The sequence below is a fragment of the Geotrypetes seraphini genome, chromosome 2, assembly GCF_902459505.1.
Source record: "Geotrypetes seraphini chromosome 2, aGeoSer1.1, whole genome shotgun sequence".
Classification (NCBI taxonomy): domain Eukaryota; kingdom Metazoa; phylum Chordata; class Amphibia; order Gymnophiona; family Dermophiidae; genus Geotrypetes; species Geotrypetes seraphini.
The window spans coordinates 449,550,581-449,575,908 of record NC_047085.1 but is presented as its reverse complement, the minus strand read 5'-3'; the positions used below and the strand labels follow the sequence as shown (position 1 = coordinate 449,575,908).

The 25,328-nt window shown below is 40.0% G+C and overlaps 1 protein-coding gene across 7 annotated transcripts in view; it reads right to left on the bottom strand.

Annotated features, from left to right (window-relative positions):
- Window positions 1-5,224: 5,224 nt before the first annotated feature.
- Window positions 5,225-25,328, bottom strand: part of CCDC7 (coiled-coil domain containing 7) — a 730,660-nt gene continuing 710,556 nt past the window's right edge. For 2 of the 7 annotated variants that reach the window (XM_033931492.1, XM_033931496.1), the window contains 3 exons: window positions 23,499-23,573; window positions 15,406-15,446; window positions 5,226-5,854 (listed from right to left, as the gene is read on the bottom strand). In XM_033931492.1, the coding sequence (XP_033787383.1) occupies window positions 5,729-5,854; window positions 15,406-15,446; window positions 23,499-23,573 (242 nt within the window). In that variant the 3' untranslated portion in view covers window positions 5,226-5,728. Of the gene's footprint in view, window positions 5,855-11,783; window positions 12,388-15,405; window positions 15,447-23,498; window positions 23,574-25,328 lie in introns of those variants that run through there. The other 5 variants (XR_004538163.1, XM_033931494.1, XM_033931497.1 and 2 more) reach the window with 5 other exon arrangements.

Below are 25,328 nucleotides of genomic sequence, written 5' to 3'. Positions count from 1 at the left end.
CCTTGGGAAGAAGACATAACTATGGACTGGTTGAGGTGAAACTCAAAGACCTTCGGGAAGTACTTTGGATGTGTTCAGCGATAACAGGGATGTGGAGAGCCATTATGGGAAGTATAAGTGTGATAGCTGAGATAGGGCTCAGTGTATTAGACTAAAATCTTATATAGGGTGGATCCAATATATTACGTGATGATGTTTTGCTTCCGTATACTTAGTGAAGGTACAACATTATGTGCCTAATTGTGCTTTGAGATCAGCTATCACACAACAATTGTGCCTTTGAGCAGTCAAATACATTCTGTTTTTACAATCAAAGCAACATTGTCCTAAGGATTTTGTGCATGTTTTGATCTTTTTGACTCTTGTTAAATTCTCGTACAGTGACTTTATGCCAGAATGCCATGCCTATGCCTTTTCCTCTAATGAGTTGGTCATGGAGCTTGTGTGTAGGTCCATTTTGGAGATGCCAATGGATAAGTCATGAAGGTTTACTGACTTTGGGTCGAGAGTGGTTGTTTTTTGTAAAGCTGGATTTTCTATGGGTCTTTTGGTCTTATGTGAAGGTTGAACGAGATTACATGATGATCAGTCCAGGGGACTTGAGTGTTTGTCAATGGGGTTGGTTTGTTGTTGAGTAGCGGGCCTATAGAGGTGACAATCAGGAGGTGTGGGTGGGTGAATGGACTTGTTGGATGAAACAGAGGTCAGACATCATCTTTGTGAATTCCCTTGGTGCACCGGTGATTTCTGGGTATTCCGCAAAGTTAAAGTCTCCTAGGATGATAATTTGTTTGTGGTTGACTGAGAGGTTGCTTATAATAGTAATCAGTTCATCAAGTACTGACAGTGGGGAGGAGGGGGCTCTGTAGATTAATATGAATATGGTTTTGCTGTCGTGGCCTATTGAGAAATGAGGCCGTCCAGGCCTTCTAGTGAGATAGAATTTATATGTCTTGGGTTTAATTTGGATTTTGTGATGGCTGCCACCTCACCCCCTCTTTTTGTGGGGCAGGAGCATGCCAGTGCTTGGTAACCTTGAGGGCATAGTGCACCCAGGGTGGCCCCGTCGTTGTCTTTTAGCCACATTTCTGTCACTAATAGGAGGTCCCATCTGTTGTCTGTTTTGGCGTCTAGTAGGATGAGGTCTTTGCCGTTTACAGATCTGGCATTGACTAGAGCTGCCGCAATGGAGTGTGTTTATCAGAATTTTTATGAGGTTGGGGGTTCTGATTGCTATTTTGCTTGTTGTGAGAATGGTTTGTCAGGTCTCCATAGCGGCCCTGGCCTGTGATAACAGGGATGTGGAGAGCCATTATGGGAAGTCTAAGCGTGATAGCTGAGATAGGGCTCGGTGTATTAGAGTGACTGGGGGACTTGTGGGGTTCTAGCATGCTTTAGGCCTGGTCCTTTAAAGGGCTGAAGAGAGATGGCTGGATTCGGGGAAGAAAAGGAGTGGGGGTTCCTGTCAAAGGAACGAAGCCCAAAGATGGAGGTTCTCGGTGCAGTGAGAGGGATGACTGGCTTCTCTTCCCCTCACTGTGATTGATTATTGGGTGAATGATTTAGGATGTCAGGCCCAAAAACTGAAAAAAAAACATTTCAGAAGGAATGGCGGAATGATTTCTGATTTAGCGAGTTCAAACATCTCTGGATGTTCCTGAAGAGTGGGTAGAGAAAATCTCAAGCATTTGGAGCGAGGAAGATTTGTGGACATATTGACTGGATCCCCAGAGCTGGGGGAAATGAGATCTGTGCTGATAACGCTTGCTTGTGGGATAGAACCTCTAATTCTTTGGATAAGAGGCAATGGTTTGAGCTGAGAGTAATTGGACAGTCAGATTTGATTCAGTCTTCTGTGTGGTGAATGATTTTGCTACTGCATATAACTCGGAGGTATTTTTCGCTTTTTTTATTTGTTTGGAATAGAATTCTCTTTTGCTCTGTTGATTTCAGATTTATAGTAGATGGCTTGTTCCTTAAATTTATTTAGGTTGTGTAAAGTTTGTTATGTCATTTTCTCTCGAGAGCGCGCAGTTGTTTTTTGATAAGGGTTAGACTAGGCATATACCAGGGTTTTTTTTAGTTTACTTGGGGAAATGGTGTAAGTAACAGTAGGTACTAAAGAATCTAAAAGTTTGGTTATAGTGGCTTTCCACGAGGCAACTTTCTCTTCAATGAAGGATTCAGACATTTGCACTAATTTGGATTCAAAGTTAGATGAGATGGATGCCTCATCCAGCTTTGAGTAGTCATGAGAAATAGCTGTCATGGGGTGTAGATTTAATGCACGAATCTTGAGAAAGAAATGAGAAAGTGATCAGACCAGTGAAGTTGTTTACAAGCCACAACCTGGAAATGATTGTTCTATGATATTGGCATGAGGACCATATCAAGAATGTGCACTGCTGTGTGAGTTGGACTAGTTATCAAAGGGAGGAGATTCAAATCTTTAAGAAGGGTCAAGAGATCTGAGGTGGCAGCATTATTAGGATCCTATGGTCATTATTTCTTAATTTTATCCTGAGCTTCTTCGATGTGTTCCCCAAAGAGGTCATCACCTTTACATGGGATGTTGGAAAGATGTTCCTGCATTGAAGTCTCAAGGTCAAAAACTCAGAGCCAAGCTATTCTGTGCATTACAATAGCCACTGTAAAAGATCTTAAGGATACATCAAACACTTCAAAAGTGACCCTAGCCAAGTACTTGTACTTCTTGGTTATAACCAAGTTCTTAATTGTGTGCTGAAAGTGCTTTAACTGATGCAAGGGAAGATATTGTTTGGTCTGGTAACTGCTTTATTAAATACTAGCTGATGCCCTGGCAATAACATTATAAATGGATTCAAATAAAGATACTTTATAGTGGTGAATGAAATTATTTTTTTACAGCTTAATAAAAAGTACAATATTCAAATTATAATGTGAAATATTTGACAAAATGAATACAATACAACTAACGCAAAACATGATTATAAACAACATTTTTAGTTTCACCTCCTGGAGCAAGAACATATAAATTCTTGGGTGAACCACCCTTGAGCAAGCAACATAGAGTTGTGGGCCGCGAGACCCCCAGAACATATCACCCCCAGGTAGTGAGGGATCTGCATACCAAGTTTCGTTCAAATTGGTCAAGACGTTTTTTAATTACTGTGAGAATGGCAGCTTTTTACATTTTTTCCATTGACATGAATGGGTGAAATGTGATTTTCTGTTTGTAGCTCCGCCCACGTGTGCAGGAGGGCCGCGAGACCCCCAGAACATATCACCCCAGGTAGTAAGGGATCTGTATACCAAGTTTTGTTCAAATCGGTCAAGCCGTTTGTGAATTACTGTGAGAATGGCAGCTTTTTACATTTTTTTCCATTGACATGAATGGGTGAAATGTGATTTTCTGTTTGTAGCTCCACCCACGTGTGCAGGTGGGCCGCGAGACCCCCAGAACATATCACCCCAGGTAGTGAGGGATCTGCATACCAAGTTTCGTCCAAATTGGTCACAGTGAGAATGGCAGCTTTTTACATTTTTCCCATTGACTTGAATGGGTGAAATCTGAAGTTATGTTTGTAGCTCCACCCACGTGTGCAGTTGGGCCGCGAGACCCCCAGAAGATATCATCCCGGGTAGTGAGGGATCTGCATACCAAGTTTCGTTCAAATCGGGCAAGCCGTTTTTGCGTTGGCAGCTGTTTTACATTTTTTCCATTGACATGAATGGGTGAAATCTGATTTTCTGTTTGTAGCTCCGCCCACATGTGCAGGTGGGCCGTGAGACCCCCAGAACATATCACTCCAGGTAGTGAGGGATCCGCATACCAAGTTTCGTTCAAATCGGGCAAGCCGTTTTTGCGTGATCGCGGCACATACATACATACATCCGATTTTATATATATAGATTTTAAATAGATGGACATGTAGATTTGGTAGTCCATTATTCTGTAAGCATGGATGCCTTGAATATGCATTTGCCAAACTTATCGAGGGTTCTAGACTCTCTGCCCGGTGGCACTTTGGCACTTGATGGAGAGCTGTTTACATTCTTTAGGACAGACTCTTGAAGTTGAGGTTGTGACGTCGATGCAGTTGGTATAGTGGTTGATGCCAGTGTAGCAGGAAGCTGTGCGTCAGGCTCTAAATCCCCCACCATGTATGATGTGGTACTGCAATTTATGGTCTTTTAGCAGCAACTTCTGCATATGAGACCAGAGGGCACAAGAAACAATGAACACACCAACGATTCAGGTCAGTGGCTGAAATGGGCTTGTTGCACTGAGTGCACCTCTTGAAGCCGCTAGGCACCTTGGACATCAAGGGGAAAACTGCTGACACAAAGTCAAAGGGCTCAGTGGGCCAGGGAGCTTGACTGAAACTAAATCCCAAAATTGCTTGAGTCTCTCTGAATGGGAAAAAGCTATAGGGGCTGGAAGGCCTGAAAAAATTGAAACACTTGACTAAAAGGAACGTGAAAGAAAACAATAAATGATGACAATAAATGAAGAAAAAACTGAAGGTTAGTCACCCCAAAAAGGCAAATGTTTGACACCAGGGAGAACTCTGAAAGCACAACTTCTCAGCGCTGTGGGACACTAAGAACTTGCAAGTCCTGTGAGCTAATGTTGGCATGTACGTTTTATGGGCAGTGCTTTAAAATTTTAAATGATAGCACACTTGGTACCTGTCCTTACCGGGTTCTGTGATGTTGCCCACATATGAGAATAAAATAATTGGATGTCCTTTCATAAATGCCTTTTCACATTTTCTTCCTCCTCTTTAAATAATTTCCTATGCACAGAGGATCTTTGCTTAATGAGTGCTGTAATTATGCACAAATTGTAGTGGTCATATAAAAAGTCTTCATATCATACTGCTAGTTTTCCAAAAGTAAACTACAATTTAATTTTATAGGATTCAGTTTTATAAATTATTCTAAAGGATGACTAGCGATAATTACATTGGGATCATCACTATTGAGGGGGGCAAAAGTAAACAATGAGTTTGTCTAATAGAGATAATTAAATAGATATAGGACAGCTGTTTTATTAGTAATTCTCATAAAAACAAGATCTGCCCTAGTGGTTTAGACTAGTGCTGCCTGATTTCTTCCTTAGGTGGGGCTATTTTGTCTAGTATAATTTCACACAGCAAATTCCATGTTCTAATCAAGTTTTAATAAAATTTGATGGATCGCTTAATCATAATACAAAGCGATGAACAAGTTTAAAAACATGTAATACAATTCTCATTACAGGGAGATGGCCTCATTAACGTAGGCCAACCAAGAAACAAAACAGACCCTAAGGAAAAATGAGGGAAGAAATACAATATTTTGACAGTAAAGGAAACGAATAAGAAAAAAATTAAAGTAGGGGAAAGAACGCTAAAAATCTGGTAAAAATGAATTAAAATAGAGATGGAGTTAAAAAAATTTTAGTTAAAAGCATCTTTAAAAAGAAAGCATTTCAACTTGCTTTTGAATTTGTCTATAAGATGCTCTTCCCTTTTATATATATATTGGGAGGGAATTCCACAATTGTAGAGCAACGAAAGAGAAAATATATTGCCTCTGGGTATTAATAGCTTTCAGAGAAGGGATGACAACAAGTGTTGGTTATTAGATCTAAGTGATCGAGCGAGATTATAAGGTATTAAGACACGCTCAATAAAAGCTGGGTTTTTATGTAAAATTGACTTAAAAGTTAAAAGACAGATCTTATAGGTTATTTGACGTGCTACCGGGAGCTAATGAGATTTCTCAAAAAGTGGGGTAACATGATCAAATTTCTTTGCTTTCCATATAAGCTTGATTGAAGCGTTTTGAATGAGCTGTAACCATCTGATTTCTTTCTGGGGAATTCCTATGAGCAAGGCATTGCAGTAATTAATTCTTGATATGACCAAAGAGTGAAGTAAAATATTAAGAGATTTGGGCTCCAACCATTTAGATACTGAACGAATTTGTCTCAGCTTAAAGAATGTGGATTTGACTAAACTGCTAATGTGTTCGTGAAAGGATAGTTTCTGGTCGAAGATGACCCCCCAATATCTCATTTGGATTCTTTATGTTGCATTTTGTTTTATTGCCCACCTGGAATTAAAGTAGTATCAAACTTTTTCACTTTACCCGCCACTTTTTGCCAAAATAAAGTAGGATCTATTTTACCCTTTAACCACCTTTGTTGATTGTCCTTCTTAATACTAACCCTTTTTTTCTTCAACTGATAGTAAAGTTTAGCATATAATGATCAGTACAAATAACCCTATTCCATTCATTCCCATGAAAAGTGATAGCTCTTGAAAGAATGATAAAAAAGGGAAACAGATCCAAATGATGACCCTTTTCATGCATAGCTCCTTCAAAATAATGTAATCTGAGACTTAAAAAAAAAGATTTAAAAATCTTTAATATTTAAATAATTTCTTTCCTCCAAGTACAAATTCGTACCTCCTACCAACAGCACATGCTTAAAGTTAAGAATATTATGTGCAAGAAAATCATATATATTAGTCTGAACTTCATTCCATATTCCAGGTGGGCAATAAAACAAAATGCAACATAAAGAATCCAAATGAGAGTTCATCTTCACCTCAAAAGATATTAACTCGGGGAGCTTTCTTGTACCCGGAGGATACTACCTGAGGGGATTTGCCTTCTGTTCCTGGCTTCCTGCAGCAGCGGTCTGCATATTATTTCTACCTTGCTGGCAGGCATCTTCAGAGACGGACCCCCTGATGTCATCGGGGTCCGTCTCCAACGATTTAAAGCCAGGCCACCGCCGCGGTGGAATCGGGAGCTTTCTTGTACCCGGAGGATACTACCTGAGGGGATTTGCCTTCTGTTCCTGGCTTCCTGCAGCAGCGGTCTGCATATTATTTCTACCTTGCTGGCAGGCATCTTCAGAGTCGGACCCCCTGACGTCATCGGGTCCGTCTCCAATGATTTAAAGCCGTCTCCAATGATTTAAAGTCGGCCGCAGTTGCGGCCGACTTAGGGCACGCCAAGCCCCTTGGGAGCCACGAGGAGCCTGGGTGCTGGAAGTCGGTTGGTAATATAAGTCTCTCTATAACTTTTTATATGACCTTAGAATATGGGAAAAAGAAAGATAAAACCTAAAAGTTCTACACCAGTGGTATCGGGTCCAATGGATAGACACTTATTATTACTTTCGGACAATCCACCAGTGGTACCACTAGAGGTAGATTCCTCCCTGTCAGGAGCCTCAATAAGTCCTCTCAATCGTACCCCTCCCCTTCATCCGGTACCCAGTGATAGTGGGAATATAACCCCCACTATATCTGATGCTCAAGTGATTTCATCCACCCATTCAAATAAATTAGTATATGCTGAAATACCTAAATCTTTGACATTCTCTGGTGGAGTGGATGAAACCACACGAACAGAAGAAACACAGGATATTACCTTAAAAGACTTATGGTTAGGTATATCCAGAGTTGAAGGGTTTCTCAGGACAACAATGAAGCAAATGGGAGATTACTCTGTCAGTCTCTTCTAAATTAGAAAATGTGGATGCTAACTTAGGTTGTTTGGATAAATGACTAAATGTGGTGGAAAATCAATGTAATAATTTGCAAGCTGTCTCTGTATCAGCTGTTAAAGATTCAACAGTAATACATTCTAAAATTGAATCTATGGAGAACATGAATAGAGTGAAAAATCTACGCTTGGTCAATTTTCCAGTAACTCATTTATTGTCACCTTAGATTTTATTAAGGAAGTTTTTTAAAGAAGTACTGGGAATGACCAATGCAGAGAATTTTCCAATAAATAATTATTATTATATTCCTCCAAAAAAACTTGAATCTGCCCAGGAGGTGGACCATCTGACCACACCAGAGGTAAATTTGACTGAATTTCTAGAAGATACACAGGATGTGATTCAGACTCGGTCCACCCTGGTGATAACATGCATGAGCGAGATGGATAAAATGTTGATAATGAGACTTTATTTCAAAAATAGGTTAATGAAATTTTGTGGGGATTTGGTCAGGATTTTTCCGGATGTATCCAGAACCACACAGTTGAGGAGGAAGGAATTTTTGAAATTGAAGGATAGAGTGTTGGCACTGGATGCATCCTTTTACCTGAAATTTCCCTGTAAATGTATGATTAAACTACAAGATATCGAATATTTTTTTGGGGATCCAATACAACTACAATTCTTAATTGCAAGAGAAAAGAAATAGGAATGAGATTTGTTTCACCTTACTGAGAAATATGAGGAGAATCAATATAAATAGTATTCCAGTTTAAGGAATGACTTAGGGTTCATTAATATGAACCAAGAATCATTATCCTTTATATTTCTTGAATTTTATTTTATTAAAAATAGCAAGATATACTCCCCATTAATGTGGGCTTGAAAGGAGATTTGTATGTATGATTTGTTATGTATTGTTTTATGTGATTTCCTTTTTTCTTTTGAATTGTTGGATATTGTAAAGTATTCAAAATTATAAAAAAAAATAAAAGATATTAACTCTTAAATTCCCCTCCCCCCCACTAAACCCACTCTCTTTAACTTAGGGGTCCTTTTACTAAGGCGCGCTAATCAATTTAGCATGCGATAAATGTTAAGGTGCCAATTATATTCTATGAGCGTTTTAGCATTTAGCGTGTGCTAAATCGATTAGTGGTGCTAAATCCGTTAGCACACCTTAGTAAAAGGACCCCTTAGCTCTCAATTCCACTTGTAAAAAAATCTTTATAACATATTACCCACTCCTCCACCCTTTTTTCCTTTTCTAGGTAAATGTGTCCTGTTACAAATTTTTACATCTCTCTAATTTTCGGGTCACAGTAAGAGTGAAACCAAGGGCTCATTTTACAAAGGCGTGCTAGTGGTTTTAGCGTGCGCTTAGTGCGTGCTAAAATGCCGCACACGCCTCCTCTTGAGCAGGCAGTAGTTTTTTGGGTAGTGTACACTATAGAGCGCACTAATCCGGTGCGTGCGCTAAAAACGCTAGTGCACCTTTGTATAAGGAGCCCCAAGTCTCTATAAAAAACAAAAAACCTGAGACTTGGTTGTTCCTCTAAAAACTCCCTAATAATATCAGTTTTACTGTTTAATAATCTACAATTCGCGTAGTAGCAATGCATAAAAGTATAAGATTGATGGTCTAACTTACTAATTTTAATTACGTTATGAGACTTTTTTCTGGAACCTCAATCTGTTAGAGTGTTAATAATTACCATTACCTTGTACTGTTGGTATAGCATGCTGTATATTTTCTGAACAATTTAATACACATGAAGCAATTAATCTACCTCTGGGATACAATATTATTCAGTTTAATAACCCTAGTCATAATAAATTGATTTGGGCTTAATAAATTACAACAAAATTATCAACAAGTAAACTAAAGACTTATGCATTCTTGCCATTATTAAACAGCACAAAAACCACAAGTAGAGTAAATTAATTTCAGATCACAGAATAGTGAAAGTTTCAAATGAAACAACACAGATAATATTCTGATCTTAGCCTTTCAGATTCTATGATTTTGTAAGCCAGTCTAATTCGTGTGCATTTTGCGCCAGACTTAGCAATTGCTTGAAATTCTGAAAATTTAGTACCAACATAGGAAGGCATCTATATGCCCAGGCTTTTCTTGATTATGGCTTCTAAGCTGTGCTGCAGGTTACCATTAGAGGCAAAATGTTAAAATTTTGGAAGATAGTAAAGAGCCATCTTTTCTCAGTTGGATAAGGCCAATTAATTACCTCAGTGTCAGGCAAGGAATAGGGCTCTCAGTTTTTCTGTAATAGGCTTTATGCTCTATCTATCCCTGCATGTTCTCATATGATAGTATGATCTGTAATCTTAAACTTTGTAAACTACTTGGTATGATTATTCTTGCTTAGACAGTTCAAAAATCTTTTTTAAATAGAAATATGATTTTTATTGTTTAATATCTTTATTCAATTTCAAGCTAAATATAAGTGCAACATATTATATAGGCATTTTACACTTTAACAGTACTTAAATACTATCAAATTATATTTCATGACAAATACATATATCATCCCCCCCTTTCTACATATCCAACACTTGCACTCAAAAGTATTTCCCCATCCTGGACATGTATGTTCAAAGGGCAAAATCAACAATCACTCCTTACAGAATCTTGTCCATGGCTCCCAAACCTCCTTAAATTTCCTATAATGTCCCTGCTTTATAGCACAACTCCCGATAATAGGTTCTTTATGCAATTGGTTTTACATGTGTCTCGAGGGAAAGACCTCAGAAACCTGCATCCAACACAGAACAGTCAATTCTTGTGGTGGTATAACTTGGCAGGACAAATTTTCTATCATTGGTCGCAAAACCCTCCACACACCAATCCCAAGTGCTTTCTGCTATAACTGTCAATATTTATTTCTATAGCACTAGGTGTGTGAAAATATGATGCACTTATCTGGTTGCAGAATAAGGCCCGACGGGACCCGTTTCGCCAGCTTATGGCTTCGTCCGGGATCCTATTTTTGTAACAGTGTGTTCAGTCCTGAAAACACTTCAAAAAATGGCGCCCGGACGAAAATAGGATCCCGGACGAAGCCATAAGCTGGCGAAACGGGTCCCGTCGGGCCTTATTCTGCAACCAGATAAGTGCATCATATTTTCACACACCTAGTGCTATAGAAATAAATATTGACAGTTATAGCAGAAAGCACTTGGGATTGGTGTGTGGAGGGTTTTGCGACCAATGATAGAAAATTTGTCCTGCCAAGTTATACCACCACAAGAATTGACTGTTCTGTGTTGGATGCAGGTTTCTGAGGTCTTTCCCTCGAGACACATGTAAAACCAATTGCATAAAGAACCTATTATCGGGAGTTGTGTATCACATACAAGAGGTTCTTCTCCATTGTTTGTTGAAGTAGTGAGTCCCTGCTTTATAGCAATCAGACGTTCCATTTTAAAAATATGGCATAAAGACTCCCACCAGAAATTATAATCTAACCAGTCCCAGTTTTTTCCAGTTCTTTAAAATAAGTTGTATGGCAACTCTCGTCATAATAAAGAGAAGTTTATTATTATGGGAAGATATTGGGCTTTTAGCCCTCATTAACGTGCCAAATAGCACGGTATCGTACGTCAACGCCACTGGATTTTCCAATATTTTATTCACTTGACCCCAAATGGATCTCCAAAATTTAAGTATCAAGGGACAATAGAACAGTAGATGATCCAATGTCCCTACATCGAGATGACAGTGCCAGCATCGATCAGGCTTGGAACTATCCAATTTCTGTAATCGAACAGGGGTCCAAATAGAAATATGATTGTCCAAATTTATGTGGGGTAGATATCATTTTCATTTGAGTACCTTACACACTACTGTCTCATTTTTGTTAATGTTTTACTTCAGGCTTTGGCAAGTGTCTCCAAATGTTCCTACTGGTTCTGTTTCTTGTGACTTGTGCTATTTTTCATGTCTGCTATTGGGAACAGACCCACAGGTTAGGGATCTTTGTGTCAAGACAAGAAGGTTTTTTTTCTCTGGAATCCATTTTCATCACTTGTGCAAACAATTCAGGGCAGTGGGCTCAGGTCCATCCAGCAGCGGCTCACTGTGATATGGCTGGTGTGGATCCCCAAGCTCTGCCAGCTGAAGACTCCTGGCATCTCACTCTCCCCCAAGTCCACAGTAAGTGTGCAGAACTCCACCCCTTCACCTGGTATTTCTCCCTTTCCTCCCCCACAAGCAATTAGGTCTCTCAACTCCACTCTTCCAAATTTCTTCCCCCCACCCCCACCCCAGTACTTTGTAAAGCCTTTGGTTTGTTGCCAGCAGCAAGCAACGGCTCCTACCCAGTGCTTATGCTGGCTCCAAGCTGCCTCCTGAAGCAACTGTTTCTGCTCGAGGTGATGTGAGCCATAAGTAGCATGGCTGGTGAAGAACTGAAGGCTAAAAGATTTTGTTTTGGTTTTTGTTTTTTGGGGGGGGATGGTGCAGTGGAAACCTGTGAGGAAGGGGAAGGAGAGGTGAAGGGTGGGGTAATTGTGCCCAACCCAAACTCGGTGTCCATCTATGGCCCTGACATAACGGAAATGATGCTTCTTACAGAAAAATACTGATTTGTCGCCACAGGCTGTCTTAAATCAACACAATATGTTTATCATGCTTTCACTGCTAAACTTTATTTACGTGGTGTGCATTTGACAGTACTTTCTCAGGGGCTAAGGTACTCCTAAATGTTCTAAGATTTTTCATAACAAGACATCACCTTGAACTACTTGCCAGCTTTAGCTTACATTGGAAGCCAATTTCAGATCTGGAATGATTAAAGGTTTTTTGCGTTAAACTTTGATTGCTTCTCCTGAAGGGCTTGTTTAGAATAGCTGGTTCTCGTAAAGAGATCAGGGTCCTGAAAATGAAAATAAAGGTTTGTTTGGTTTTTTTTGTTATTTCTAAAAAGCTTAGATGTCTAAACTTAAAGGGCAATTCTTCATACTCTTTGTGGGACTGTAAATTCATTTTCAAAGGCAAACTGTGAAGCCGTGCACAATCCAGAAAGGGCTCACAAACTACGTATCACTAGTTCATTTTTCCGTGGCTAACGTTTGTTTAGTGTTTGTTTCTTATATCTGTATAATACTGATATAATAGCTTCTTTCATATATACCTGATTAAACTGGGTAGGCACAGGTTTTGTCTTTCTAATCCATGAATCTCCTTTGCAAACACTCTTTTTCTAGTTATCTGGTAACCCTATAGGTCTCTGGGTATATTCAGATTATTATAATTCCTCCCACTTTACCCAGCAGCTATCCACCTAGGATAGGAGCCTGCTGAACCTATGCAGATATCCCAATAAACATCAACATGGGATAGGCAAATGGGATCTCTTAGGGAAAGGAGGAGATAGTTGATGCTGCGGATGGGCAGACTGAATGGGTCATTTGGCCTTTATCATGTTTATATGTAACTTTAATCAGTCCGTTTAAATAATCTTGCTGATCGCTATCCCTTAGCACAGTACACATATTCACAGTCATTCCAACATGACTTTAATTTATAGTAATATGTGGTTCATTGGTCTAATTTGTCACCCCTGCCACAGAGGATAAAAAAAATCAATAGCTAAATGGGGGTCACAGTAGGCTCAGGTAGATTATAACCTGACACAAAGCCATCTACCACACCCAATTATTGCCCTTACATAATTCTTTTGCTGCATTAGACCATTGTGCTGCTCATAAAATGAGAACTGAAGCAGAGCTAGAGCCAAAGAAGGTAACTCAATTTAAAAGTCACTACAAAGCGCTAACAAAACTGTTCAAAACAGAAAATTCTTGCTGCTAGGGGACTTCATTGTGCTTGTTGCAGGTTTCCTGGTCTTGCTATGTCTTCTCAGGTAGAAACCAACATTACAGCCACCATGTTGTGGCTTTCTTCAGGGTATGAGAGTGACACTGGTCTTTGCCAACTCTGCTTTCCATTCCCTCCTCTCACACTGGCATTTTCCATAGGCCACCTCCCTCTCGATGTGCCCCATATATGTATTTTTTTCCTTCCTTAACAGAGGTATTAGGACAAGAATCTTGAAATTCTATACTAGCTTCCATATGACCTTTATATAATTATCACAAACTAGGTCTGTTCAACAACTACTGCAATATTATTTTAAATTGAAATTAATATTGTATTTAAAAGACATTGCTTATTTCATTTGTCTTGTTTTATATTTATTATTTACAGATTTAAACTAGTGCCCTAAACAATTTTTTTACCCCTGATACAGGCATATACTGAAACATGGCCATGCTGGGCTTTTAGGATTGTTATACAATGTTTAGAATTTTATGTGAAAACAAATTCATTTGCATATAGTTGTGTCACAATTTTTTGATGTTTTTTAAATTTGTAACTTAAGAAATCAAGAAGGGCCTGAAAAGGCACTTTTGAGTGGAAGGCTTTCCCAAATTTCTCATCAAAGTGAACAGCCATAGTACAGAAGTACAACTCCTCTTTCATGTGACATGTATTCCCTTGACAGACCAGTGGGATGTAACCAAAACCCTCAGGAGTTAAAAACAAACAAACAAACAAAAAAATAACCTAAGAATTGGTCATGAAGGTCACCACAGATATCTTTGAGATCTCTACATTGCTAAGCATCTGTATTGGTCTAGTCCAGTGGTCTCAAACTTGTGGCCCAGGGGCCACATGTGGCCCGCCAGGTACTATTTTGAGGCCCTCGGTATGTTTATCATAATCACAAAAGTAAAATAAAACAGTTTCTTGATTATATGTCTCTTTAACTATAAATTACAATATTATTATTAAGACTTAGCCAAAAGGAAAGATCTATAAACTATAAAGAGTTTTACCTCATGCAAAATTGGCATTTCTTTAATAAGACATTAACTATGTTTTCTGCGGCCCTCCAAGTACCTACAAATCCAGAATGTGGCCCCGCTAAGGTTTTGAGTTTGATACCACTGGTCTAGTCTGAAGATTCCTGGCTGGCATCACTCAGAGGCTGAGCCCCACACAAATGGCAGTTATATACAAACTCTTTAGAATGGAGGAGCTACATCAAACCACAAAATCTTTCAAGTAAGGCAAAGCCCTAGACAGTGATAGACTTATCAGTGCACAGCTGTGAGAGCTATTCAGGAATACAGGCAGAGATGGAGCATATGCTTTTGTCACTGAGAGAAGGACTGCTCATGCTCTTCTGAAGATAAGCTAAAGTGAGAGAATGTAATTTAGCGTATGGTAATGTAGCCAAACTAACTAATTTAACGCAGGAACACTCTGCCTCCTGGCACATCCCCACCATAAAAATAAAAAAATATTTTTAGCATGCTGATTTGGCTGATACTGCAGAATATTTGAGTGTGTCCCACTTTATACTTTTTTAAGCTGTGTTAAGTCACAGTAGCGCTTAATGCAGTTTAGTAAAGGGATCCCAAAGAATTTGTTCAAGGATGAATCTTTCAGAGATTAATAAATATTTACTGTGTTGCTGAGGCAAAAGGGGTAGAGATACCAACCATCTGCCTGAAATTAGGTTCCAATTTGTGGAACCAAGCTTGGGCAGTCAAGTCCTGAAGAAATGATTAAAAATTATTTTATCTGGTTTCTGCATGAAGTAACATTTTGTTCAGTTTCACTTATATTAAATTCTTTTGAAATAAATTGCTGACTGGCCCACTTGTGAACTATTCTAGACTTCTACCTGATTATTTAGATTCCCCTAAAGAAAGCCTCACTGCACAGACTGAAGGTTCTAGTGATACAAATAAGATGCTTTGCTACGTTTTCATTGGGAGGTTTCAAAACAAGATGCTGTCCTTTTTCATGACAAATATTAATGTGTAAATCCTCTATAGAATGACTCTAATTCTAATAACAGTCATTGTCTGTGCTTACTTACCCATTTGATTGATGGTATTGTACCAAGGGCTCTGAAGATTTCTATAAAAGATAAATCCAGAATATTACATTACATTACATTAGGGATTTCTATTCCGCCATTACCTTGCGGTTCAAGGCAGATTACAAATGGATTGTCCGGAGATTAGAAGTATTTAGGGAGTAGTTTGTACATTTCTTTGAGTTGCTAAGGATTACATCTAAGTTGTCATGATATTGGCGGTACATATGTAGTAGTTGCAGGTGATGCTTGGGACATTTCTGATTGTGTTAGTTCGGTTTGTTTTGTAGTCTGTGGTTGTGGTCAATAGGTTGTAGAGTTGTGGGTCAAGTGTTGCAGCTCAAGTGGCTAGGAGGTTGTCGTACAGTTTTTTTTCTTTTGACGTTTTTGGTTGGAGGGTGTGTGACTGGTATGTGGGTTCTCCTATGTCTGGTTGAGGTGGATTGAACTAGTTGATTGTTCCAATAGGCTGGGCTGTCTCCGTTTATTGCTTTAAATAGCAAGCAGTAAAATTTGAAGTGTATTCTCGCTTGTGTTGGGAGCCAATGTGAGTCGTGATATGCCTCTGTGATGTGGTTGAATTTCTTCAGTGAGTTGATACAGATAAGCAATGTGATCATTAATTAATGTCATGCATGTAGGGTTTGGTTCACAGGGAATTTTTGCTACATATATATAGTTGCATGTTATCTATTATAATCCTTGTCTTATTGGAGGAAAGATCTCCAGGCTGAAATCTTACTACTACTAGTATTAATTATTTCTGTAGTGCTACCAGACATACGCAGCACTGTACAGAGTCATAATAATAACTTTATTTTTGACAGTCCCTGCTCAAAGGAGTTTACAATCTAAACAGACAAACAGGATGCCATGGATATAATTAGGGGAAATAGTTAATCTGCCTACTAGGGTGCTGGGCAGTGGGGAGTAGGGTTATGGATTGAAGGCTATATCAAAAAGGTGGGTTTTCAGTCTTATAAAACAAGGGAAGGGAATGGGCGAAGCAGACAAATTCAGGGAATTTATTCCAGTCATAGGGGGCAGCTAGATGAAAGGAACGGTCTAGAATTGGCAGTGGAGGAGAAGGGTACAGCTAAGAGTGGCTTATATGAGGAATGGAGATCTTTGACAGGTGTATAAGGAGAGAGAAGAGAGGAGAGATATTGAGGGGCAGCAGAATGAACACACTTGTAGGTCAGCAATAAGAGCTTGAACTGTATGCGAAGACAGGGAGCCAGTGAAGTGATTTAAGGAGAGGGGTGACATGAGTGTAGCAAGGTTGGTAGAAGATGAGTCATGCAGCAGAGTTTTGCACAGATTGCAGAGGGAGAGGCAGCACTATAGAAGACCAGTTAGAAGTAGATTGCAGTAATGTTACTTTGGGTGCCATTTACTCAATTTCACTCTATACTAGAGAATGACACAGTGACTGTTACCTGCGGGTAGCCGCAGGTAACCCACCGGAACCGGGGGGGGGGGGGGGGAAGACTGGTTGCCACAGGTACGGGGACAAGGCTGTTCACCACCCCGTGGAGCCTTATCCCCTTAGTAAAGTATCTGCCTCGAGTTGCCTCCCTTCCTACACCTCCCGGTCAGCAGCCCTCCTCACAATTATGCGGTCCAGCAGCCCTCTTCACGATCGTGTGGTTCAGCAGCCTCCCTCCCTCCCTATTGCGGGTCCAACAGCCTCCCGATCACCACTAGCAAAATAACCCCAACAAACTTGCAACTCTCCTGGGATGTGTCAGCCCTTCTCGCCTCCTGGGGTGAGCCTACCAGCCTCTTCAAAGCTTCCTACAAGCAGGGCTGCTCCAACCAGAACCCTCTTGCCACTGAGTCCCTCCTTCCGATGTAACTTCCAGGCCAGAAGTTATATCGGAAGGAGGACTCAGCGGCAAGAAGGTCCTGTTCAGAGCAGCCCTGCCTACAGGAAGCTTGGTAGGCCTGCCCCGGGAAGCACGAAGAGGCTGACCCAGGCAGGCCCATCATTAGGGGAGGGTAGATAGGGAAGCTGCCCTTGGCCCCGCGGTCAGGGCATCTCTTCCCCCTGTCGGGCATCTCTTCCCCCTACCCTTCACCTCACCTTTGCGCTTTTCAGTTTTCTCTGCGAGCTCTGAGGGCTCAGGACGCAGCAACCATTCTCACAAGTCATGTGACTGCCCCAAAACTTCTCTGACATGTGCCGCCCAGGTGGAAACAGGAAGTTGCATCAGAGGAGAAGTTTTGGGACAGCTGCATGCAACTTGTGAGAAGGCTGCAGTGTCTGGGCTGCTCAGAGAGAGAAAACTTTGATTTTGAAAAGTGCCCGCAAAGGTGACAAGAAGGGAGGGAGATGGCCCGATGAGGGGAAGAAGTTGAGTGGCACTGAAGGGCAATGGAGAGAAAGGGGGAGGCAAAGGGGAGCAGATGCTGCATGGAAGTGGGGAGGAGAGAAAGGGTCACAGACACTGGAAGTGGAGAGGAGAGAGGGGAGCAAACGGTGAAGGGAAGTGGAGAGAGAGGGAGGAGCAGATGCTGGATGGTAGTGGGGAGGGGAACAGATGCTGAAGGGAAGTGGGGAGGAAAGAGAGAGGGAGCACATACTGGATAAAAGGAGGGGATAAAGAAAAAAGGGCACATGCTGGATTGGGGGAGGATAGAATTAATGAGATACTGGAAGGGGTGAGAGAAAGAGGTGGCAAGTTGTAAGTAGACACAATGAAAGGGAAATTGAGGACTGGAAAGTAAGAAAGTAGACAAAAGGTAGAAAACAAATTGAGAAGGAAGAGCAGAAAAGAAAAGGAGGGACAGAGAGATACCAGAGCATGAGGGAGGGAGAGGAGACAGATACCAGATCTGAAGAAAGGAAAGGAGGAGAGAGATACTAAAAACCACATGGGGAGGGAGGGAGAGATGCCAGACCATGGGGGGAATGGAGGGAAGAAGATGGAAACAGAAACCAGAGCCTGAGACCAATATGATGTGAAGAATAAAATGACCAAAGGTAGAAAAATTATTTTCTTTTTTGTGATTAGAATATATCAGATTTGAAATATATAATAAATAATAATAATAATTTTATTCTTATATACCCCCAAAGCCATGGAAGTTCGAGATGGTTTACAAGAAGTGCTGGACAATCAGCGAAGTGGTCACAGTATAAAGTCTTCGAATACAAGCCATGATACAAGCCATGATAACAACAAGAGGTGCTGGAAATCAGCACCATACAAAGACATCGAATACAAGCTTACAGAATGGAAGAAGTGAAAAAATAACAAATTTCTTAGGTTGCAAATCTGTTAAACAAATTCATTTTTACTGATTTTCTAAAATTAAAGTAGGATGAGGAATGCAGGATGATGTTACCCAGCCAATCGTTCCATTTACCTGCCTAGAAGGCAAGAGTTCTGTCCAGAAATCTTTTGTAGTGGCAAGCCTTTATTGTCGGATAGGTGAACAGATGAATTTTATGTGTAGGCCTAATAGAACTAGCCGGATGTATTTGAGACACCAAGTATGTGGGGGCCAGGCCAAATATTGATTTAAAAAAGAAAGCTGATGTTAGACATAACTGGGGACTGCAAAGCCCAGGCTGTGCTTCTTTAGATTCCAGCTGGCTTAAGGCTCTCTCTGACCAGGGGGTAGTTACCCTAATTGCACTCCCCTAACATTATTCCTGCCGTGTGTGAATGAAGAATTTTGTTAGCTTGATTTTTCTATGTAGCATTCTGTAGTAATTTTACTTCAGTTTTCTCGATAGTGGAGGGGATATTTGTGAGGGGGAGGAGAGGTAAGATAGGGGTTTTGTTGATCCTTGCTCTGTATTTGTGATTTCTAAAATGACAATTGTACAGAATATTGTTTCTTTTTATACTTTAATAAAATAAGTTCAGTATTTGAGGCTTGTGCAGATGGGATCACATGGTTTGCGGGGACGGGGACCGAGCTTGCGGGGCAGGGACTGAGATCACAGGGACTGGAACCAATTTTTTCCCCATGTCATTTTCTATCCTATGGGGTTCATAATTGAAATGGAAATATGTCTAAAAACCCACCTAAATTGGTACTTGGATGACCTAAAAAGTCGTCCAAGTGCCGATAATCAAAACAGTTTTAGACATATCTAAAAACAGCTTAGGTCTTTTCCGTACTGCTGTACGCCCAGAGTGAAAAGAGGTGTTTTTGAAGGAGTGGTTAGGGTGGGAGGTAGGCGGGATGTGGGCTGACTTAGACTTAGTCGTCCTGCAGCAATAATCGAAAGTTTCGAGACTTCCTAGACAGAACTTGTACATTGTGACTTAGGTGATTTTAAAAAAAGGTATAAGTGCCCAGAAGGTATCAAAAGTGACCAGATAACCACAGCAGATACAAAGTAAAGACCCCCACATACTCCCCCAGTGATCACTGACCCCCCAAAAAAAAAAAATTGGAATAAAAAACTACATACCTACCTCTAGAACATCAGCACCTGACATAGGAAAACCTAGTAGAACAGCACAGAGGTGTCTTATGTAGTCTGGGGGGTGGGCTAGTGAACCATAGAGAGGAGGACCCAGGCCCATAAGCCATTCTAACCACTGCATTCATGGTGAAACATGTGCACCCACCAAAACCCTACTGTGCAGCCATAAGGGCTATTGGGATGGTAGGTGGGTACAGTAGATTTTAGGGGGCTCACCATGACCTATGAGGGAGTTGTGGTGAGATGTTTAGGTGGTACCCTTTTTGTAAAGTTCACAGCAGTGCCCTGTAAGGTGCCCCACTATTGTGTTGCAATGTCTGGGTGTCTAGTCTATCACTTTGCTGGTTCCTCACACATCCAAAAGGTCTTTTCTAGGTGTTTTTGACTTGGACGATTTTTTGGTTGAGAATGGGATATAAAGATAGATGAGTTAGTAGTCTGGATGATCAAACGGCTGGTTGTAGAAGTAGACAATTCTCGGGGAAAAAAAAATTTTTGGACTTATTTTTCGAGAATGGACTTTGGATATTTCCGACTTTGGGCAACTAGCAACTTAGACCCAAAACGGACTAAGACCTTTTTTTCATTATTATGCCGCTCCACACATTTAGATTTATGCAGGCAATTCTTTAGGCTTAAACTAAACAGATGACTTCTTCATTTAGTGGCTGAATTTTGGCACTAAATAGATGTCATCTGGCACTTCCTCCACCCCTCTTTGACCCCTTTTAAAAAGGATAATATGGAGACTACCTGATTTGAGGTGCTGTGTTTGGAGGACTGTTTCCTGTGTTCCTGATAGTAGCACTCTGTAGAACAACTAGAGCTGGTGACTTTGGGTGACGAATCTTGGCGGGCACCCGTGGAGACAGAAGCCCCGACGTCAGCTGGGTCCTGCACTCGAGAGTAAAAAGGACGCCGTGACTGCCTATTATCGGAGACTACCTGATTTGATGTGCTGTGTTTGGGGGACTGTTTCCTGTGTTCCTGATAGCAGCGCTCTATAGAACAGCTAAAGCTGGTGACTTCGGGTGCCAAATCTTGGTGGGCACCCACGGAGACTGAAGCCCTGACGTCAGCTGGGTCCTGAACTCGAGAGTGAAAAGGACGCCACGACTGCAGGGTGTGGCCAAAGGGGTGTGCCCTAAAGGGCACGCCAGGCCCCTTGGGAGCCCCTTGGAGACATGAGGGACTGTCAGAACTGTATGTATGAAACAACTATTTAAAATCAAATGGGGAAAAGGAAAGGGAAGGCGAAAGTTTCGACACCAATAATGGCTGGTCCCAAATATAGACACCTCATGTCTACCAATGTCACTGGAGGTATTTGGGGCACTGACTCACTATCAGGGCATCGCTCAGACCCCTAGAAAGAACTCCTTCTCCTCCTCCTCCGAATACAACTGTTGGTTTGGATCCCAGAATGATTTCAATTCTCATCCCGTGAGTCCATTGGAGCAATTGGTACCTTCCTCATTAATTTATGAGGAGATACCCAAGGCCATCACCTTTCAGGAGGAGGCTTTAGTTGCTCCGGGAACTCAGAATGAGCCACAGGAAGTTTCCCTTAAAGATTTATGGTTAATTAACACCAGAGTAGAGGGGTTATTAATGTCAGTGGTAACTCAAAATGTAAAATTTTCAAAGAAAGTAGTTAATAAGCTGGAAAATATTGATTCAAACTTGAAAATTATTGAGAAACGTACTCTCACAACAGAGTACCAGATATCAACATTACAAACTTTATCATCTTCAGCCCTTAAAGATTCACATATTACCTATATTAGATTTAAGAAGATGGAAAATATTCTACGGGCAAAAAAATCTACGTCTAGTCAGCTTTCCAAAAACTCATTTCTTGACTCCAGAAATTTTGATTCGGAAATATTTTAAGGAAGTTTTGGGGCTGGCAGAAGCAGATACTTTGCCCTTAACAAACCTATATTATATTCCACAGAAAAAGAAAGTTCCTGCAGAATTAGGTATAGATCAGTTGGAACAGATAATATTTGATTTAACTGGTTTCCTGGAAGACTCACAGGATATAATCCAAACTAAGTCTACCCTATTAGTGACCTGTGCAAGAGAATTAGATAAATCCTTAATCATGAAAGCTTACTTTCAAAATAAGCTAGCAAAGTTTTGTGGAGATAATGTATTAATATTTCCCAATGTGGCCCAGGCAACACAACTTAGAAGGAAAGCATTTTTAAACTTGAAATTAAGGGTGTTGGCTCTAGGAGCCACATTTTACTTAAAGTTTCCATGCAAATGCTTAGTGAAATTTAAGGAATGTGAATATGCAGGAATGGGACTCTATGCAGTTGGAACAGTTTTTACAGCTTCGTGAAACTACTAATTAGTTCCCACTTGAATTAATTATAAATGGAGTTCAGTAGTATTTTGAACCATAAAATTTGATCTTAGATTAGATCATGATTATATTTCATTTTATTTTAAAGTTAATATCATGAATGTTCTCCCGTTATGTGGACTAGAAGAGATAAAAGGGTAATGTTGTAAGGAATATCCTTCAATGTCTATAAAATTTTGTTTTTTCTTTTTCTCTTTTCTTATTATTATTTGTATAAAATGATAATGTTTAAAATTGATAAATAAAAATAAATAAATAAAAAGGATAATATATGGCCATTTAGTGAAGTGTTTCTTAAACCTGTCTTGGGGTCCCTCAGCCATTAGGGTTTTCAAGATATCCCTAACGAATATGCATGGGGCAGATTTGATGGCAATAGAGGTGACAGGCATGCAAATCTGCGTCATGCATATTCATTAGGGATATCTTGAAAATTGACTAGCTAGGGGTCCCCAGGACAGGTTTAAGAACCACTGATTTATCACCCCACCCCTTTTATCAAGCTGTGCTAGAGGTTTTTAGTGTGGGCTGGTGAGGTAAGTGCTCCAATGCTCATACGAATTCTACGAGCGTCGGAGCATTTACTGCACCAGCCCGCGTTAAAAACCTGTAGCACAACTTTTTTTTTTCCAAATTTTTATTCATTTTCAAAATTACATAAAGTGTAAGTACATATTCAATCAGATAATCAATGCAAATTTCACTTACATTCTATCTTTGGTTAATTACATAACTTCTTACCCCACCCCCTCCCATCCCTCCCTACCACATAACTAATAATCATATAAATACACATCAATACCACAATCCCCACCCTACCCTTTTAAACTGATATATTTAAGGGAAACGTATCCAGTTACTCTGTACAATATCTTGTCAATGGTTTCCACACATCCTGAAACTTCTTAAAATATCCTCTTTGCAATGCAATGAATCTTTCCATTTTATAGATGTGACATAAAGAATTCCACCAAAAGGTGTAATTCAATCTCCTCCAATCCTTCCAATTGTATGTAATTTGCTGAATGGCAACACCAGTCATTATGTAGCACAACTTGATAAAAGGAGCCCTTAGTGAGTAAAATAGTCCAATATTATGCTTAGTTTCTAAAAATATATGGCAAGGCAAGCCATTTGTTTGCCACCTATCAGTGAACATATATCTAGCTTTAGTATCATCCCAAAATTGTTTGCTAAGATGGGCTAACAGAAGTTGCTGTTCTAGACAGAGCTATATAAAGGCATAATATGCTATACAACAAACAGGTTTACCTTTTTTAGTGCCTTTTACAAACACTGAAGAACTCTTTGTAGGTGATAGTTTCTTTGGTACAAAATCTTGATGTACTGTATATTTAGGGTAAAAAGTAAGAACAAGAAGCAGAGTACATTAGTGCTAACACTGTGACTTCATCATAGAACATTTTGGGGGGGGAATATGATAGACATTTAAATTTTTGAAAGGTATTAATATGCAAACAAACTTTTTTCCAGAGAAGGGTAAGTGATAGAACTAAAGGATATGAATTGAAGTTATAGGAGAAATGTTAAGAAGTACTGTGTCACAGAGAGGATGGTGGATGCCTGGAATGCTCTCTCAAGGGAGATGGTGGAAATGAAAATGCTAATGGAATACAAAAATGTTTGACTTAAGCACAAAGAAGAATGGAATCAAAACAACTTAGCCATGCTTAAATGGCAAATCCAGTAAGACTAGTGCCAGGCAGACTTCTACGATCTATTTCCCAATTATGGTTGCTAGACCTGATTGGACTGGAGTGGGCTTCAACAGCAACTCCAGTAGTTGAAAATTAAATCAGGGTCAGGTAGACTTCTATAGTCTGTGCCCTGAAAATGGCAAGAACAGCTCAAGATTGTATGCATATTGTCATATCATATACTAGGAATTTATCTTCTTGGACTAGATGGAGCATGCTAGTCTTTTATCTGTCATCATCTACTATGTTATCACAGATTATTCAAGAGTAAAATGTTAAATGGCATTTTGAAATGTTTTCCATGTTTGTAGTTGTAGTGTTACTACTCACTAGCGAACATCGGCCTTCATTAGTGCCAAAGTTCCCTTCCTTGAATAATTTGGAATACCCTCAACATTTATGATGGAGATTTTGTGCCTAAAGAAGGAAACAGAATGGGGAGTGTTCAGTTTTTAACTGAGTTTACATTAATAAACTTGCTCATATGTTCAGTCCCACTCCCCACTTGGTTTCCTTTTCTTGTTCTGTTCTGCATGGGGTTGGTTTACCTAGTTTATGTGGTTTGTATTGGAGGTTTTATGCCTACCATGGGATAACCTTTGAAGTCAATTTGTATGCTTACATAATTTAGTATTTATGGATTTTCTATAATTTTTAAAGGTGATTTGTATTTATGACCATGAAGATATAGATGTCTGCTGCATTCCACCGTGGCTGTTTTGGAAGAGACAGAAAAAACCTGAAAATACTAGACTCATTCTCACTGTATGAAAAGCAGAAAAAGGTCTCAGAATTTAATGCCCATATTACATATTATTTGTAATTTTATCTACAGCGCACAACTTCTCAGAAATTGGTCACAAATGCTCCTTAAAAAGTTCATTGTATTGATGTAAAAACTTGTTTTACATCTCCACAGCTGTGATTGCAGACGCCCAATGATTGTGAGCTGTCAGCGGATGTTTCAATGAGTGCACCTGAAAAATTTAAGAGTACAATGAGAGAAACATAGGGGTAGATATTCAGTCTACAGCAATCAGCTGACAAATGCAGGCAGAATTAGCACAGCCAGAGATGTCCAGGACTGCTGGGAACCTCTACAGCACCAAAGTCTCAAAACCAGATTTAAATACCTGAAAATATAAAAGATGATCTTGGAGCAGATCAGAATGACACCTTCAGACTCGCTTGTAAAAGGAAAAGACTGAGGAGCTGGAGCACAACCCACTGAGGAAGGAGGTAGAGAAAAGAATGTGATTGATATCTTCAGCTGAGTCAAACCCCATTGGTTCAAGACTCATATGTCTTTTGCACTGGAATTGTATTTTCAGCATGGATTTGAATACTGCTAGAGATGGAGTCTGACATACCAAGTCAGGCAGAT